Below are 20,414 nucleotides of genomic sequence, written 5' to 3' on the forward strand. Positions count from 1 at the left end.
GAATACAATTAATAGTGTACAACAATCAGACAAAGCCAACCAAATAAATAACCTAGTGCTTGGTGAATGGAAAGAAGGGGAGAGAGCTGAGGCAGCCAGTTGCACTGATTAACCCTACCTTCCACTTCGCGTTTTCCAATCGATCAGCAAAGGGAATCCCAAACAAACTGTGCTCAGTTTGTCCAGCCTGAAGGAGCAACCGCAGAAATAAACAGGTGATTGGACTCACAATATCGGTGTTGTTAAGGCACTTTCCTGCCATCTTGATATGCAGAGAAATCCTCCTGCTTGAAGAGTGCCTTCACACCATAGTCAGAATCTAGGTCACTATTTGAGTTTAGGAGTGAAGCTCAACACACACCCTAGCCAAAAGCTCTCTAGCCCTATAGCTCTTCTTTTCTGGTCTCCTTTTCTGGTTAGAGTAAACTAAACAGAAGAGTGGTACCAAAGGCAGGAGAGACACACCCACTGGGCCAAAACTGCAGCAGGCCCTTGCTCATTAAAATACTTTGCAACAGCTGATAGAATATGAAAAAGAGTGTTCTCAGCCTCAAGTTTGGCCTCTAATGGTGCAGGACAACTACACCATTAGACTCTTGTACTCTGAAAACATTCATTAATTTATAGTGGCGTCAGTGTTTTTAGCATTTAGCAGTCATAAAGTCCAAAGCACTGCAATGAGTGTATTATTATAAGGTGGTTAGACACTCCTAGTACACATCAGACATATGACGCAGTAGAAAGAACATGGCAACTGGCTTTTGAGTTACTTCACACCTGCATCGAGCAAAGCACAGCGCAAGTACGCCAGCAAGGAGTACTCGCGCATGCACGCGGTGAACTTTTTGACACAGTTTATGTGCATATATAGGGACCTCCAGAGCCTTTATAGATAGTTACAAATCTTTCTTTTTTATGAATGAGGTATACATTTTTTTATTAAACTTTTGAACGCATCACAAACTCTCATAGAGCATACAAAATCAAAGAGATGCATGTTTTGAAATGACCAGGAACAGGAGCATCTAGTATACATAGAGCAGCTGCAAAAAAAATGTACTATGTGCAAGAACAATATTTTAATAATTTCATATCAGTGTTTTTTTTATAATGATATGAAAAAAACCCTAAATCATAATGAACAGAAGTAGAAAAAGAGTGAAGTAAAATTTATTTATATACCACTTTTTAAGACAAGAGTCTATTGCAAAGTGCTTTTCAGGGAATTTAAAAATACATCAGACAAAAACAACATAATACATAAGAACATTACCCAAATACATGTCTAAATAGATTAGTTTTCAGCTGTTTTTTTTAAAAGAAGAGTCAATGGTGTGTAGAATGGGAGGTAAACTGTTCCACACTTTTGGCGTTAATGTTTGAAAAGCGGGATCGTACTTTGTTTTCAAACCAGTCTGCGGAATAGCCAGAAGACCACTATCCGTGGATCCGGTTTGGAGAATGAGTTTGAAGAAGCTCAATGATATGAGTGGGGGCCTCTTCTCAAAAAGGCAACATTGCAGACACTGACATTGAGAACAGCTACAAGTACCTGGGAATCATGCAGGCAAATAGGAACTATGAAAAGGCCACTAGAGAAGCCAGAACCACCAAATACCTGAAGAGAGTAAGGCAAGTCCTGAAGAGTCAGCTGAATGGGAAGAACATGATCTGGGCAATGAACACCTAGATAATAAGCTGGCCAAAGGGAGGAGATAGGAGCCACTGACAAGACAAGGAAGCTCCTTACCATACATGCAGTGTTTCAGCCCAAATTAAGCACCCTGAGACTGTATGCTAAGCAAAAGAAAGGAAGCCAATGCCTAGTGAGTGTTAGAACCACTATCCAGGATGAGACAACAAACATCCATCAGTACATCAGGAAGATGGCCACAACAGACACATGCTAGCAGAAACCAGAGAAAGAAGAGAAGCAAGAGGAGGAACCATCATGGAAGGACAGGCCCCTACTCCATATGGTATGGCATAGAAGTGGCTGACATCCAGAAGTCCTACCAGTGGCTGGACAAAGCTGGACGGAAAGACAGCACAGATCATGGCAGCACAAGAACAAGCTCTGAGCACAAGATCCATAGAGGCTGGGGTCTATCACACCAGGAAAGAACCCAGGTGCAGGCTGTCTAAAGATGCCCCTGAGGACATCCAGCACATCACAGCAGGGTGCAAGATGCTAGCATGCAGCGCATACATGGAACGCCATAACCAAGTGGCTGGCATAGTGTACAGGAACATCTGTGCCGAATATGGCCTGGAAGTCCCAAGGTCAAAATGGGAAATGCCCCCATGGGTGATGGAGAATGACCGAGCTAAGATCCTGTGGGACTTCCAGATACAGACCGACAAAATGGTGATGGCTAACCAACCAGACATAGTGGTGGTAGACAAACAGAAGAGGACGGCCGTAGTGATCGATGTAGCGGTTCCGAATGACAGCAATATCAGGAAGAAGGAACACGAGAAGCTGGAGAAATACCAAGGGCTCAGAGAAGAGCTCGAGAGGATGTGGAGGGTGAAGGTAACGGTGGTCCCCGTGGTAATCGGAGCACTAGGTGCGGTGACTCCCAAGCTAGGCGAGTGGCTCCAGCAGATCCCGCAACAACATCGGAGATCTCTGTCCAGAAGAGCGCAGTCCTGGGAACAGCTAAGATACTGCACAGGACCCTCAAGCTCCCAGGCCTCTGGTAGAGGACCCGAGCTTGAAGGATAAACCGCCCACAGGGGCGAGCTGGGTGTGTTTTTATATGTGTATATATACACATATATGTATATATACACTGAACAAAAATATAAATGCAACACTTTTGTTTTTGCTCCCATTCCCCATGGGATGGATGTAGAGACCTAAAATTCATTCCAGATACACAATATAACCATCCCTCCCAAACAGTGGTCACAAATCAGTCCAAATGTGTGGTAGTGGGCACATCTGCTATATTGAGATAATCCATCCCACCTCACAGGTGTGCCACATCAGGATGCTGATCTGACATCATGAGTAGTGCACAGGTGTACCTCAGACTGCCCACAACAAAAGGCCACCCTGGAATGTGCAGTTTTGTCTCACAGCAAAATGCCACAGATGCCACAAGCAATGAGGGAGCGTGCAATTGGCATGCTGACAGCAGGAATGTCAACCAGATCTGTCGCCCGTGCATTGAATGTTCATTTCTCAACCATAAGCCGTCTCCACAGGCGTTTCAGAGAATATGGCAGCACATCCAACCGGCCTCACAACCGCAGACCTCGTGTAACCACACCAGCCCAGGACCTCCACATCCAGCAGGTTCACCTCCAAGATCGTCTGAGACCAGCCACCCAGACAGCTGCTGGAACAATTGGTTTGCACAACCAAACAATTTCTGCACAAACTGTCAGAATCAGTCTCAGGGACGCTCAACTGCATGCCCGTCGTCCTCATCGGGGTCTTGACCTGACTCCAGCTCGTCGCCGTAACAGACTTGTGTGGGCAAATGCTCACATTCGATGGCGTCTGGCACGTTAGAGAGGTGTGGGCTTCACGGATGAATCATGGTTCACATTGTTCAGGGCAGATGGCAGCTGAGAATGTCCCAGTTCTTGCATGGCCAGCATACTCACCGGACATGTCACCCATTGAGCATGTTCGGGATGTGCTTGACCGGCGTATACGACAGCGTGTACCAGTTCCCACGAATATCCAACAACCTCGCACAGCCATTGAAGTGGAGTGGACCAACATTCCACAGGCCACAATTGACAATCTGATAGACTCCATGCGACGATGTGTTGCACTGCATGAGGCAAATGGTGGTCACACCAGATACTGACCGGTTCTGGGTCCCCAGACCCCCAATAGTGCAAAAAACTGCACATTCCAGGGTGGCCTTTTGTTGTGGGCAGTCTGAGGTACACCTGTGCACTACTCATGATGTCAGATCAGCATCCTGATGTGGCACACCTGTGAGGTGGGATGGATTATCTCAATATAGCAGATGTGCCCACTACCACACATTTGGACTGATTTGTGAACACTGTTTGGGAGGGATGGTTATATTGTGTATCTGGAATGAATTTTAGGTCTCTACGTCCATCCCATGGGGAATGGGAGCAAAAACAAAAGTGTTGCGTTTATATTTTTGTTCAGTATATGTGTATATGTGTGTGTGTGTGTGTGTGTGTGTGTGTGTGTGTGTGTGTGTGTGTGTGTGATATTCGTATCGATATTGAACCGTTCGATACAGTGCTTTCGGTTCGGTACGCATATGTATCGAACAATACAAAATTTGTAATTTATTTTATCAACTTTCCTTCTGACGATGCTGTCTGTGTTGAGCGCTCAGTGAATCTGCGTTCGACTACTCCGCCTAGGGTCGACACTGCAGCCTAGGCGGAGTAGTCGAACGCAGATTCACTGAGCACTCAACACAGACAGCATCGTCAGAAGGAAGAGCGCTGGGCAAGCTAGCGAGACAGAAGTTAAGCTCCCCTTGCAACATGGACCTCCCCCACCCTCATTCAGATCTGGCGTTTGGAATTATTTTGGTTTTCATGTGACGTATGACCCTGAAGGTAAGCGAGTCATGGACTAAAGTAAAACAGTATGTTGGATGTGCCACGCAATGCTCAATTACATTGGTGGGAACTAGTGTGTTAGCGCAGTTAGCTCGTTAACGTGTTAGCCGTCTAGCCCCATGCACGGGGCGATCGGCGTAGCTCGTTAACGGAGATTTGCCGTGTTGTGGCGTTAAGGTCATTTCAACGAGATTAACCTGAAAGCACTAGTGGGAACACAACGAATATGACTGCACATTTACGCAGACATCATCCTAGTGCAAAGACAAAAACAACAAGCATGCTACTAACTTTAGCCGAGTCATTTAGACAGCTGTTAGCACGTGATTCTCTTTATGCTGCTGAGATTATAGCCCAGAAGAAGCGGATAGTATAGCTTTTATTTTGGAAAGAGACATTTCTCTGTAATAAACTCTCTTTTCCAAAGATGAGTGATTCCTCAATCAGATACAGGGCTCGCAATATCGCCTGCCCGACGTCCGGGGGCTAGCGATTTTTTTCAGTCGGGCTACCAAAATCTATCTCTGCCCTGCCCGTCGGGCTATTGTAGGAAGGAAAAATATATGTCAATGCTTTTGCATTCTTTCAGAAATGTAGCTGGGTAATTATGTCATTGGCATCGGTGAGCCACTGTCAATATGTGACATATTGAAATCGCGTTTGAATTTGCGCTTGTTTTTTGCTTTCACTTTGCAATCGTGTGAACTGTGTATAGAGAGCGACAGCACTGATCTGTGAGTGATGATAATTTGTGCACCAATTCCTCTGACATCGTCTTATTAATCGTTAGCTTACTATGCAAACATGACAAGTGAAATCTCCCGCAGCTTAAACATGTGAGAGGTTGATCGCGCAGAGAATCGCTGAGCTTATGTGAGTGCGTGTGTAAAAGCAGCAGGATATATATTTGACTACGATGACCTGGATGGCTGAGAACCTTCACAGACAGATATATATTTTAGTTCTGCTGAGCCATATAAGACAGGTCAGGGTGAAGAAGTGACAGCCAAAGAAAAGCTTACCACAAAATGGAGAAGTTATGACAAATCAGACTATAAGGCAAAAAGAAAGTGCAGCTTTATGGTTTCATGGACAAAAGAATTTCTGTGGCTGCAATATGATGAGCTAAATAACCAGGGCTGCACATAAGTGGTCCGCAGGTGCGCATTCGCTGTCAAAATAAAAAACACGCACAAGGGTTAGGGTTAAATTTAAAAACTGTACTTTTGAGTTAAAATATATATTTATAATTTTAATAAATGACAAATTAAAAAGGCATGAACATTTTTTTTGTATTGAAAAAATATCGAACCGTGACACCAAAGTATCGAACCGAACCGAACCGAACCGTGAATTTTGTGTATCGTTGCACCCCTAACATATATATATATATATATATATATATATATATATATATATATTACTCAATGTTTCTTACAGCAGTGGATGAAAAATAATTGATATATATCATAAATGAATGAAAATAAAAAACATCCACTGATTTCAATGAAAATTGTCAAGAAGATCATAGAGGCAAGTTCAAAAACAGAATGAAACTAGCTAAAATTTCTGACTCCATAAATTACAGGCCTGTTTGTCTACTACCACAATTCTCAAAAATCCCAGAAAAACTGTTCAATAAACAATTAGATAAATTCTTAGATAAATATTAGTTATTCTCTGGGTGGCTGTAGAGCAGGTCGTCTACTCATCGGAAGGTTGGCGGTTCGATCCCTGGCTCCCCTGCCAAATGCAGGGCAAGATATTAACCCCAAGTTGCTCTCCGATGCATCCATTGGAGTATGAATATGTGTGAGTATGAATATGTGTGAATGGTAGTTCGAAAGGACTCCAAAGCATAGAAACAGTGCTCGTTTGAATGGGTGAATGTGGCATGTTGTATAGAGTACTCTGGGAGAGTAGAAAACTGCTATGTAAGAATCAGTCCATTTAACACTCAATATGGGTTCAGATCAAACCGCATTAATTGAATAAACTGAGAGATTACAAACACTAGACATCATAAACAGTATGCAGGCAGAGTATTACTACATTTGATCATGAAATAAAACTGGAATGGTATGGGGTCAAGGCGGTTGTACTGCATTGGGTTAAAAATTGTTTACAGCTACAGATTGACCTATGGAGAAACACCCCCAAGGGTTCCGAGAGCATGAGAGTGAGGGAGAATGAGAATCCTAGTCAGACAGACCAAATGATAATAGATCATGGCAATGGAAACATAATAATGATTATGAGATCCATTTGCAACAAAATCTGTAAGAACCTGTATAGCCCCAAAATCCACCAGGTCAAGATGAAGTAATAATAATAATAATAATAATAATGGACTGGATTTATATAGCGCTTTTCAAGGCACCCAAAGCGCTTTACAATGCCACTATTCATTCACTCTCACATTCACACACTGGTGGAGGCAGCTACAGTTGTAGCCACAGCTGCCCTGGGGCAGACTGACAGAAGCGAGGCTGCCATATCGCGCCATCGGCCCCTCTGGCCAACACCAGTAGGCGGTAGGGTAAAGTGTCTTCTGGTGACATGCTGGAGGAGCCAGGCAGGGAGATACCTCAGAGTGCCCAGAACCTCCAAGTGACACATGACCAGTCATCAGAACATAGGTCAAGTGGCCCCAAGCTTGTAAGAAGGAGGAGTGGCCACTGTTCAACAATGATGTCGATGCCATCTTGGAAGCAAAAGCCAAGGGAGAAGCTGACTACCACCTCCAGACAATGAGGCCACCATCATCATCAGCCAAGCAGCTGAGCAGTTTGAGTGCTGGAGAGTGTAGCAAAACCTTACACGAAGAACAACCGAGCAAAAACAATTCACATGCTCAGAAAGGACCCCTCGTAGAGTTGCGTGGCATCCTGTGGAAGAAGCTGCTAACATTGAGAAGGACTGAGGAGCATAGGAGGCAGAAGAAGGAGAGGGCCAGAAAGCTAGCTGTCTTTCTAGAAAATCTATTTGGATTTATGAAACAGCTGCTGGGACAGAAGCACAATGGCCAGCTCACTTGCTCCAAAACAGAGTAGACCATCATCTAATAAGCAACTATGGAGTTAAATTCGGGAGCCTTAATAGATCCTCCTGGACCAACACAGGACTTTGACGAGAAGGAGCCCTGTGGGAAGGAGGTCCAGGAGGTGGTCAAGACGGCGAGAGGACCCCCCCCCCCCCCCCCCAGGGCTGACTGGAGTACTGTATAAGGTGTATAACAACTGCCCTAGGTTACTCCACAGACTCTGGATGCTCCTCAAAGTGATCTGGAGGGGGGGCAAGGTAGCTTACCAGTGGAGTTTTGCAGAAGGGGTGTGGATTCCAGAGGAGGAAGAGTCCAAAAATATTGATCAATTCAGAATTATTTCCCTTCTTAGTGTTGAAGCTGAGATTTTCTTCACCATTGTTGCCAGGCATCTAACAGACTACCTCCTGAGGCACAACTACCTTGACACTTCAGTCCAGAAGCGGGGAATCCCAAAAGTGTCAGGATATCTGGAGGCACACAGGCTTAGTTAGGCAGCTAATCAGGGAAGCCTGAGATCAGCATCATGTCTGATCTCAGAAGCCAAAAAGCAGGTCATCCTAATAGAAGTGACTGTTGGAAGCATGACATGGAGGATCTAATGAGAGAAAAAGGATATCCAGGGCTAGTAGAAAAGTGTAGAAGGGATGGGCGGCAAGTGAGGTGTGAACACAGAGGTGGGTGCAGAGGATTCATTGTCCAGTCCTGCTTCAGGACCTTCAGCAAGCTGGGCATCACAGGCGCAAGCAAGCACAAGGTTATCAAGTTGGTCACTGAGGTCGCAGAGGTTGTGTCAAGATGGTTGTGGATCCAGTGGGGAGAGCGATGGGTGACTCTTGATCACCCCCACCTGGGTGAGGGTATATAACGTTGAAAGACTCAAAACACCTGATGACTCCAGGAAAAATCACCGAAGACTTGTCCAGATGCATGTTAAAAGTGTGAAGTTGAGAGAATAATCCTTATCATGCTTGGACATTGCTTCCTCAGGTTTATGTATTCGTTTTTATATAAATGTATAAATGACATTTGTAAAGATATCTGATATATTAAAATTAGTATTATTTGCTGATGACAGTACATTTTAAATCATGTTGTTTTTTTAAATTCTCAAACTCACAACTGCAGATTGAAATAGATGATGTGGAAATTGAAAGCCCATGAAGATAACTTTTTTGGTGTGATAATGTATGTGTGTGTGTGTGTGTGTGGGAGGGGGGGGGGGGGGGGGTTGTAAGGATTGTAAGGAAGGATTTCTGATACAGCATAAAGAAGAGAAAGTGATGCTGATTTGTACTTCTGAATTTGGATGAAAAGTGAAAGTTCAGGCTTCTTCCTCAGTGCTTTTGCAAACTTAGATTACCTGCAGAGAATCTATACATCCATCCATCTATCCATTTCAGGGTGCTACGTCTTTTCTCTCCAACTTTCTTGCTACATTTTGAAAGTCCTCTGGGTGAGTTCTTAATAAAAGCAGGACTCTGTTATTTACCTAGGCAGTTGGTTTCTTTAACCTGCTAAAAAATGAAGCTATAATATAATGCTCCCTCAGTAAAAGCCTACACTGTGTCTCAGGATTATGTAAAATTAAATATTATCTTTGAAGTTCATCTGAGCTATTTTTTTCTGTCTTCTTTCCTTCAGTATGCCAAACACTGAAGCTGGTTTACCCCATGACAAAGACTCTATGGCCATCATTCACCTGAACAACACCACAGTCATATACCTGAAAGAGGTCACCAAGTTTCTTGCCATGGTCTGCTTCCTCCGCAAGGAAAGCTTTGCTAGGAAAGGTCAGTTCATTAATATTCACTACCTTTATAAGCATGTCAGGAAGTAGCCCTATTGCGAAATTCATTATCATGCTTTCTTTTCTTAAGTTAAAGATGGATTGATCCCGTGCAAGTAGGAAATTAACAAACAGCACATTCTTATCCTCAGCTCAACACACACTGATATGAATTGGTCAGGAACCCTTCTAGTCATACTTTAAAGTACTACCAACATAATCCAGGTGTTACCTATCTAGGACCATTTTTATAATGCAGGTTAGTGCTAAATACAATGAGTCTAGAACAGGGGTAGGCAACTCCTACTGGCCTCGAGTGCCAGTGTCCTGCAGGTTTTAGATGTGTCCTTGATCCAACACAGCAGATTCAAATGGCCAAATTACCTCCCCAACAGTTCTCCAGAAGCCTGGTAATGGACTAATCATTTGATTCAGGTGTGTTGACAAAGGGCAATATCTAAAACCTGCAGGACACTGGCAATTGAGACCTGGAGTTGCCTACCCCTGGTCTGGAAGTATTAAAACAGGAAAAAATATTTTCTGTAGGTAGGTGGGGTTGAGTTACAATGCAATTTCACCCAGAAAACAAGGATTAGCATCCCATGTAGGAGTTCCATTTTAGACTTTTGTTTGAGTTTTCTTTCTTTTTTCAAGGACTATTTCAGTCCGGTTTAAGCACCAAAACTACTTGGTTACTTACAGGAAATGCTTTGGATTACAACATACTCTTTCACTTTAGAATGCAAACTTTTCCCTTGTGCAAAAAAAAGTCTTACCACAGTGAAGATACCAGGAGTAAACATCTAGCAGCAGGTTCATTAAATCTTTGTGCTAATTCAGTGTTGAAGCCTAACAGACAACCCTAAACATACACAAAAACAGTGTGAAAGGGGGACACAGATGACGGGACAGCTGACAGCCCTCACTGAAAGCTGAAAACAGAAAAGAGATGGCAGATCATGTCAAAATGAACAGTTATATTTTTGCACAGAACATGTTTAGTTCTTCAGTCTAGTTGAGGAACCACTTCAAAGTGTGATAAATTTCGTTGTGTTCATATTGAAATGCCTGTAAAGTTGCTTTGTTATTATGTGATTAAGTATCCAAAGTTCTTCATCAAGTGCAACACTGGTAAAGATTTATACAGAATTCAGGCATACACTACAAAGATGACTGCAGTGCAGTGAAAAATTAATTTGGCCCCTTCCTAATTTATTTTTTGCATATTTGTCCAAATTGCATATTTCAGATGATCAAATTTTAATATTAGCGCCTGGATAAAAACAAAACGTAGTTTTTAAATTGTGGTTTTTTTAATTAAAGTAAAACATGATCTAAACCTAACTGGCCCTATGTGAAAAGTAGTTGCCCTCTGTTTTATAAAGGACTCAAGGCGCACAGCTTTTTTTGTTTTGTTTTTTTTAATTTACAGTGCAGTCTGCATTTTCTTTACCTGTGCAGCTTACCAGCTGTCTTGTTCTCGTGTAGCACACTGCTCTCCCGTCACGTCCTGGCATCCTACTGAGATAGGGCAGGCACGACCAGTCGAAGGAGAACAGGTGTGTTGGTCAGCCTCCCCTGACACCACACGCTGAACCCACTGCTCCACCCCTCTCCTGCCATTCTCATTGGCTCTGCTTTGAGAGGCACCACCATCGCTAAGCAGCATATCAAAGCAATTACATTCATGCAAATTAATTGCATTATGTGTGGTCAAATGTTTGTTGGAGGCAATGATACATTTGACACTAAAGCCCCAAGGCTTGTGTTCAGTAAAGTGGGCGTGTCCAAATGAAGCATAATATGTAATATTGATATTACGTAATTACTCCCAGGAGAATGTGATTTGGAATTTATCTCGTGTCACAGCCTTTTGACAACTGGGCGGTACTACCAGCTTCAAAATGGCATCTCTAACAACGCCGTCAGCCAGAGTGATTCACTTTCGAAACAACAGACCATTATGCAACATATAAACCACACGCTGGGCTGTTTATTTCAGTTTCAGGCAACACTCGATTGTATAAATCTTTCAGACTCTGATCATTCTGTGAAACTGTTAAAGGAAACTCGTTTAAAGACGGAACCTTCAACTCAGAGTCACACTTCTCGAGGGTATGTCACCATCAGTCATTGCCATAGCATGTCTGACCACATAAGCAGAAAAAACCTCTGGAATCTCACCAACACCTTCATCTGAGACAGTGGAACAGATGTCACAATAGTTAAAGGAGGAACATCTGCCCAAACCCTGCTACCATTGCCCAAAATAAAATGAACACCATCAACAGGCAATGCTGGACGTACTCCCATGGAAATGTCACCTTGGAAGAGCTTGCAATTCAAGTTGAGCTTGTGCAAAGGAACAGGAAGAGTGGTGAAACCCATCCCATAACTGAGGATGTAGTCACATGTGTCAGACTCCTTTGAGAAGGGCAGCACAGAGTTCACTATATAGAAGTCATAGATTCCTGTGTCACTCGGAATTTTAACTGGGTCTTTATCGTCACCTCCGACCAAGGAAACAAAGCCATCCCTAATGAAAGGAACATTAGGAATAGACTAATCATTGTTAGGCTTTGTGCACTCACCAAATGTAAGAGCAAAGCAAACCATACCAAATGCAAACAAATCTGACCCCTGAAGGACAAGCAGAGCAAAGATGAAGGCAAGATCAGATCAGATCAGAATCATGTTTATTGGCCAAGTATCCGCACCGATTGTGCAAGTTCCCCACCTAAAATGATGACAGAGGTCAGTAATTTGCACCAGAGGTACACTTCAACTGTGAGAGACGGAATGTGAAAAAAAAATCCATGAATTCACATGGTAGGATTTGTAAAGAATTTATTCGTAAATCAGGGTGGAAAATAAGTATTTGGTCAATAACAAAAATACAACTCAATACTTTGTAACATAACCTTTGTTGTCAATAACAGAGGTCAAACGTTTACTATAGGTCTTTACCAGGTTTGCACACACAGTAGCTGGTATTTTGGCCCATTCCTCCATGCAGATCTTCTCGAGAGCAGTGATGTTTTGGGGCTGTCGCCGAGCAACACGGACTTTCAACTCCCGCCACAGATTTTCTATGGGGTTGAGGTCTGGAGACTGGCTAGGCCACTCCAGGACTTTCAAATGCTTCTTACGGAGCCACTCCTTTGTTGCCCGGGCGGTGTGTTTTGGATCATTGTCATGTTGGAAGACCCAGCCTCGTTTCATCTTCAAAGTTCTCACTGATGGAAGGAGGTTTTGGCTCAAAATCTCACGATACATGGCCCCATTCATTCTGTCCTTAACACGGATCAGTCGTCCTGTCCCCTTGGCAGAAAAACAGCCCCATAGCATGATGTTTCCACCCCCATGCTTCACAGTAGGTATGGTGTTCTTGGGATGCAACTCAGTATTCTTCTTCCTCCAAACACGACGAGTTGAGTTTATACCAAAAAGTTCTACTTTGGTTTCATCTGACCACATGACATTCTCCCAATCCTCTGCTGTATCATCCATGTGCTCTCTGGCAAACTTCAGACGGGCCTGGACATGCACTGGCTTCAGCAGCGGAACACGTCTGGCACTGCGGGATTTGATTCCCTGCCGTTGTAGTGTGTTACTGATGGTGACCTTTGTTACTTTGGTCCCAGCTCTCTGCAGGTCATTCACCAGGTCCCCCCGTGTGGTTCTGGGATCTTTGCTCACCGTTCTCATGATCATTTTGACCCCACGGGATGAGATCTTGCGTGGAGCCCCAGATCGAGGGAGATTATCAGTGGTCTTGTATGTCTTCCATTTTCTGATGATTGCTCCCACAGTTGATTTTTTCACACCAAGCTGCTTGCCTATTGTAGATTCACTCTTCCCAGTCTGGTGCAGGTCTACAATACTTTTCCTGGTGTCCTTCGAAAGCTCTTTGGTCTTGGCCATGGCGGAGTTTGGAGTCTGACTGTTTGAGGCTGTGGACAGGTGTCTTTTATACAGATGATGAGTTCAAACAGGTGCCATTCATACAGGTAACGAGTGGGGGACAGAAAAGCTTCTTACAGAAGACGTTACAGGTCTGTGAGAGCCAGAGATTTTCCTTGTTTGAGGTGACCAAATACTTATTTTCCACCCTGATTTACCAATAAATTCTTTACAAATCCTACCATGTGGATTCATGGATTTTTTTTTTCACATTCTGTCTCTCACAGTTGAAGTGTACCTCTGGTGCAAATTACTGACCTCTGTCATCATTTTAAGTGGGGGAACTTGCACAATCGGTGGCTGACTAAATACTTTTTTGCCCCACTGTATGTGCAGACACATACAGGGAATTTGGTTCCGGTAGATGGAGGCTCTCAAGCACAGCAATGTAAATCACACACACACACACACACACACACACACACACACACACACACACACACACACACACACACACACGTGTCTATATATACACATTACACATACATACACAAAGCTATGTAAACCAACTATAAATAACGAATCTAAACTTATATACATAAAATACAGAAATGAATGAGGTGGAGTGAATACTACAGAATGTACATAAGGTGCAGTTGCAGTCTGGCAGTGGGAGCAGTGTGACAGGTCAACTGTTAAGAAGGGAGATGGCGAGGGGAAAGAAACTGTTCCTGTGTCGGGTGGTCCTGGTCTGCAGGCTTCTGTACCGTCTGCCAGAGGGCAGCAGATCAAAAAGTCTGTGTGCAGGGTGTGAGGGGTCTGTGATGATTTTCCCTGCCCGTTTCCTGGTTCTTGAGAGGTACAGATCCTGGACGGAGGGCAGGGGGGTGCCGATGATCCTTTCTGCTGCCCGTACAGTCCGCTGCAGTCTGCTCCTGTCCTGTTTAGTGGCTGCTCCATACCAGACTGTGATGGAGGAGCACAGGACAGACTCAATGACCGCAGTGTAGAACTGGATCAGCAGCTCCTGTGGAAGACTGTACTCCCCCAGTTGTCTCAGGAAGTGCATCCTCTGCTGGGTCTTTTTGAGGATGGAGTTGATGTTGGTCTCCCACTCCCACAAGATAGACCCAGCTGCACAGCACCCAGGCCCAAAATACCTGAGTTGGGGTGAAGGTCCAACTCAGGTGTTCTCAATCAGTTTGCCCCCTGCACTCCAGCCAATGTGGAGTGCAGATGGTTCCTGCTCAAAAGAGAAGGAACTAAACTAACAGTTCCAAGAAACTGGACTACTGGGATCACTAGTGATTCCCATTGCTAGTGATAGACAGAGCTTAAATAATTCTGGAGGCATAAAGGTGATTAGCTATATAGCTGTGTAAAGAGTTATTGAAGCTAAGCTAAAAATGGAGCTGACGAGCAGCAGTATGACTTACGAGTGTGCTGACGGAGAAGTATAGAGAAGGTCAGAAGGAGCTTCTGTGTGCCTTTGTGAAATTAGAGGAAACATATGATGGGGTGGCAAGAGAGAAAATATGGTACTGGATGAAGAAGTCAGGAGTGGCAGACAAGGTGAGGGTGGTGGATGACATTCATGAGATCAGCAAGATAATGATGAGGTGTGTAGTAGGAGTGACATATCAGTTGAAGGTGGAGAAGGAAATCCATGATTGGCCCTTTTTTGTCATTGGCGCTGTGATGGACAGTTTGACAGATGAGTTATGATGTTCTTAGACAACACTGTAGTGAGAGTGAGGAGCTGGTGGAAGAAATTTTAGAGAGGTGGAGGCATGGTCTGGAGAGTAGAGGAATGGAAGTCAGTAGAACCAAGACCGGATACATGTCTGTGAATGACAGGGTAATGAATGTAACAGCGAAGCTTTCAATACCTGCTATAGAGACCTGCTATAATGGTTTGGAGAAGGTGGAACAAACAAAAAGACAGGTGGCGGAGCTAGAGATGGAGAGTTGAAGATGTTAAGATTTTCTTTGAGAGTGGCCAGAAAGGAAAAGATTAGACATAAATATATCAGTGGTACAGCTAAGGTCAGATGCTTTGGAGACAAAATTAGAGAAGCAAGGTTTAGATGGTGTGGACATCTGGATAAATGGGACAAAAGATTCCAGGAAGGAAGAAGAGAGGATGGCTACAAGAAGAAGAAAAAGATTAAGATACCACATATGGCTCTTCAATGTCCCAAACAAAATTTTTTACAGTGTAATTTTTTTCATCAAGCCAATTCAAAAGCACGAGTCACGTGTGCATTATGTTGTTTTACTGCAGAGGTAATCACGGTGCAGTATAAACCTCTCGTATTTTATACTAGTTGTCTAGCTAAGTAAAAAAAAACAAACAAACGTTATTATTGTTACTATTGTAATTGTCTGTAACAACTGTCCAAATTTCAGTTGAAATCACTGTTCTTTTTCTTTCTGTCTCCTTTCCCTGAATTTTGATGTTGATTGATTTTAACAATATCAAAACAATGTTTAGTAGGCTGGGCACTCTGAAATGGCACGTTAGTTGAATTATGTAGTTAGCAACACTAGTGAACGATTTTGATTTGTTCTGTTTAAGAAATAGTATCTGTACTGTAGTTCTATTTAACTTCTTTGCATTATGGATCACAAGTGAATCAGTACAAAACAGTTTTCGTGATTTGAGGGTTATCTCTCATATCACAACTCTTTACATGACTTATAGTAGCCAAATGTCATTCATTTTCAATGGCAGATTTCTTTTTTGCTTTCTCTGTCTCCTTGTTGTCCCGTTCTCTTTACTTCTCTCTCGCTCTCCTTCTCTTTGTCTCTTCATTCTGTTATGTGCATGTGTGTGTGCATGGTTGCCTCTTTGTTCTATATCTCTGAAGACATGCCCTTCAGCTGGTGCTGCTGACAGACTTCAAAAAAACTGTGCTTAAGGACTGGCTCCACTGCTCCACCTTTGCCAGATCATATCTTAGTAGTTTACATTTTTTCTAGTATCGCTTTCATCTCTTCTTCCACAAAGCTCACAGCCTAATCAGATTCTCTTATTGCATGTTTGGAATTTACTGGATTTTGATTCAAACTCAGATTACCTGCATGTCTTTCCACTCACCTGCTTAAAATGTACCCTTCTCTTCATCCCCACAGAAAACAGCCCTGCAGTTCATGTTGTTGTTAAATTACAACTTTGTTAATAAACCTTTTTTGAAAGGTTGTCGTAAAAACATAAGAGAATGAGCACAGCATCTGATTGGCCAGACAGTATCAGACACTCTCTAACTTGCCGTCAGCACTGTGATCCTCATTCAACTAATCCCTTTAGTCCCCACTAATACAATCCTGGTTCCCCAGCCTTTCTTCTATGAAGCATCTTCACGATCATGTGAGACTTATGCGAATGAGCTGGCCTGGTGTTGTGGACTTCTGCTTCTGGTTTTGTCAGCATTAAGCTGACAACCCCACTTCACACTACTCTGAGGTGTCTAATCTAGGGTGTCTGTCTTAGTGGAATTATTCAAAGAATTGGCCACAAGCTGAAATGAATTATTGTGTCCTCAGTGGTGTATTTGCGTAATCGTAGTCTTTCACTAAACGTCCTCCTGTGACTGGCCAGCATGTCATGAAGTGGATGGAAGGTAATGTCCAGCATCGTCCTTATGTAGGACAACATCTGCCTCTCCAGAGTCCAGCTCCCTCCCCACAACATTACTGGCTTTGCAGACCAGTTTATTGAATCTGGTGCTATCTGCAACCTGCTGCCCCAGCATGACACATCATAGAGGATGGCACTGGCTGCAGCAAACTCATGGAAAATCCTGAGCATTGTCTGACAGATATGAAAAGACTCAACCACCTTCAGAAAATAGAGACGTGTACTTATCTACAATACAATACAATTTTATTGATATAGCACGTTGAAAGCCAGGGTGTACACCAAAGTGCTTCACAGTTAAAATAACGGTAAAAGATTACACTGAACAGTAAGTCGTTAAAACATGGTAAAATACAGAAAGTAGAGAAAACAAACAAAAAGCATTAGTAAATAGAAACAGGGAGAGAACATGATTATCCAGAGAAATGAGTAGGGATACAGCAATTAAGGAGCGGTGAGAATTAGCGAGTAAGAAAAGCCAGGTTGAATAGGTAAGTTTTCAAGCATGCGTTAAATGATTGAATGGAGTCAGAGGCACGAATGGTAGCAGGAAGACTATTCCATAGGTTTGGTGCTACAGAGGCAAAAGCACGATCACCCCTAGTTGGTGCCTCGGCTGGGCCAGAAGTAACTGACCGCAAGATTGTAAAGAACGGCTGGGAGTATAGAGACTGAGGTATAGGTATTTATAGTCCTCCACATTTACCTCCTGGATTGAAACAGGGATCGCTGGTTTCCTGGCCTTGAGAACACGGGGACTCACCCTGTCTGTCCCAGCAAACCTGCCTGTAGCGTGATATGGTACTACAAGGTCATTAAGATAAGATGGGGCCAGATTATTTAAGACCTTGTATGTGAGGAGCAGGATTTTGAATTCTGGATTTAACAGGGAGCCAATGAAGGGAAGCCAAAACAGGAGAAATATGCTCTCTCTTTCTAGTCCCTGTCAGGACTCTTGCTGCAGCATTTTGGATTAACTGAAGGCTTTTCAGGGACTTTTTAGGACTTCCTGATAATAATGAATTACAGTAGTCCAGCCTGGAAGTAATAAATGCATGAACTAGTTTTTCAGCGTCACTCTGAGCTAAACTCACCGATCCTTCAAAGTCCTATCTCCATTCAGTCATCTTAGTTTATAAATGTAGGGCCTTCTAAACTCCTCTGTTTTCACATCAAAGCACAATTTAAAATCAGTCATTGTATTTGTAACTATTCATTACCTCCATTTCTGGTTGTTATTGTGTGTGAGCTGGAGAGAATGGTCAATAATCATGAGACTTGGCTCCAAAAAGGAACCATAACACAATTTTGAGATGAATTTCATCAACTAGGTCATGGCGTATTTCATTATTTTCCTGGAGGCTTATGAAAATTTTGTCATTTCTGGTTTTAGAGGACAGTTGTGCTTGCAATTTTATCATGTCCTGAGGTGCTAAATTTCACCTTCATGATTTTTTTAATAAGGGCCTTGTATGATGTTGCTGTCAGCATTTACACTTTACATTCAGTTTTTGTGCTCGGTGTCTGTATACCTATAGTTTAGCTCTGCTTCATTCCTGTTATTCTTTCATCTGACTTTATCTACCTCATGTTGCTTGGTAACAGGCGGATATTAATGTTCAGTGAGTGACAATGGAAGAGTTTTCTTTCCCCTTGAGATTAAAAGTCTCCATGGAGATGATCTACTGTTCAGCCTCACCTTTAAAGAAATTTGTTTGCGAGGGAGGGACAGAGCATGTGCAGTTTACAATCTTAAGGTGTGACTGTGCTTGAACTCTTTTAGATTCTGCCAAACGCTGGAGTCGGGGGAGAGGGTTGGTACCCTCTGAACAGTTTTGTTATCTCACTCCCAAACACAAAAAGTGCTCTATTGTCTGACAAAATGAGCAAGAGTGTTCAAAACCAGTGCAATGATGCACAAATAGATGACCGTAAAGAAACCATGAAAACCAAATCTAGATCTATACATTTTTTGTTTTTTTTATGGCCTCAGATATGGTACCTTTGGACTTTCCCTTGTATTTAAGGGTTGTTCTTCAGACATCATATAAGTGCTAGAAAGTATTTTCATTTCTAACAAATGTGATTCTGTCCTCTCTCTGACAGGACTGATTGACTACAACTTTCACTGCTTCAAAAAAGCCATCCAGGAGGTTTTTGATGTTCGCGTAAAGGTTCAACAGAGCCGAAAACTCCTCAACCAGAGGAGGTGGAGTAAACTGACTCTGACCAGCGGAGTGTGCAGCAGCACCCACTAACAACTGTACCTGAGCTGCACCCTGATGGGTTTTTTAAATTGTTTTCTTAGTGTGAATCATTTGCTCCATTCAGCCCCCCAGTGTCTTTCACTTGCCTATTTTTACTGGGCAAAAAGAACACAAGAAAACTAAACTACACAAAAAAATTAATATTTAAGTACATTTGAAGATGTTTATGATGGGAACCTGAACCAATTAGTGTGTTAATGTGAAAAAAATACTTTTAAAATAAAGAATTATACAAGAGGCAGTAGAATAGAAGATCCCTTTATTGTCATTGTACAACAAAATTTTGGAAACTGAAGTTCTCCGACTGTATAGTGAAGTATGGAAGTTGTGATGGAAAAGCTTTTTAAACCGTATTTTCAGCCAAAGAGACCAACTCTTAAAGGTTTTTTCTTTATCAGATTTGAGTTGAGTTATCAGATGCAGTTTTTTTACATCCAGGAACGTGTTAAGAGAAACTGGGGAAGACACACACCAAAGGACTGCAGATTGGACCCAGACTGCTATTTAGCCATGTGGCATATGATCGTCTGTTCAACTAGTGAGCTAAACTGGTGCCACATACATGCAGTTTTTATGTCCCACTGACCACTGAAATGGACATTCTCTCCCTCCCCATTTAGTTTGATAGGAACTTTACATAGACCAAATGAAATGTCTGATTATGTTGAGTGAGACCTGTTCTGATTTGTCAGTTATCATCCTTGGTTCAGTAGAAGAGTGGAGTCAGCATCTCTTTTCTATACAGTATTTTCATTAACAACTGGGTCTTCTAGCTAAAAGTTAATGTGAAAATGTAAGTAAATGTGATGACTGAAGTGTTTCCTTGTTCCCTGTATTAAAAATGTTCATGTCGAACTATGTCTATCTCTTATAATGGCTGTCACACAGACACTTCCAGGTGACTTATTTCAGTTAGGAACCTTCCAAAGCAAAATAGACTATTGGACTGGAACAGACCCTGAATTTCTCTCTGGCGCCTTCCCTGCTGAAACCACCCACTAACACTCAGTTTGTCTGTGAAGGTTCTCAGTCATCCAGGTCATCGTAGTCTAAGGAGCTTGGAAAGAAAAGTGTCTGGACTTCTTTAAGTTGCTTGAAAACGTTTCACCTCTCATCTGAGAAGCTTCTTCACCATTTGACCCTAGAACTGAAGAAGCTTCTCGGATGAGAGGTGAAACGTTTTCAAGCAACTTAAAGAAG

The 20,414-nt window shown here is 42.7% G+C and overlaps 1 protein-coding gene across 1 annotated transcript in view; it reads left to right on the forward strand.

The window, feature by feature from the left end:
- The window catches only part of rragd (ras-related GTP binding D), a 75,416-nt gene extending 55,347 nt beyond the window's left edge, over positions 1 to 20,069 (forward strand). The window contains exons 6-7 of the mRNA XM_026151962.1: positions 9,260 to 9,408; positions 19,054 to 20,069. Coding sequence (XP_026007747.1) covers positions 9,260 to 9,408; positions 19,054 to 19,205 — 301 coding nt within the window. The 3' untranslated portion in view covers positions 19,206 to 20,069. The remainder of the gene's footprint in view (positions 1 to 9,259; positions 9,409 to 19,053) is intronic.
- Positions 20,070 to 20,414: the final 345 nt, after the last annotated feature.

The sequence above is a fragment of the Astatotilapia calliptera genome, chromosome 19, assembly GCF_900246225.1.
Source record: "Astatotilapia calliptera chromosome 19, fAstCal1.2, whole genome shotgun sequence".
NCBI classification, from domain to species: Eukaryota; Metazoa; Chordata; class Actinopteri; order Cichliformes; family Cichlidae; genus Astatotilapia; species Astatotilapia calliptera.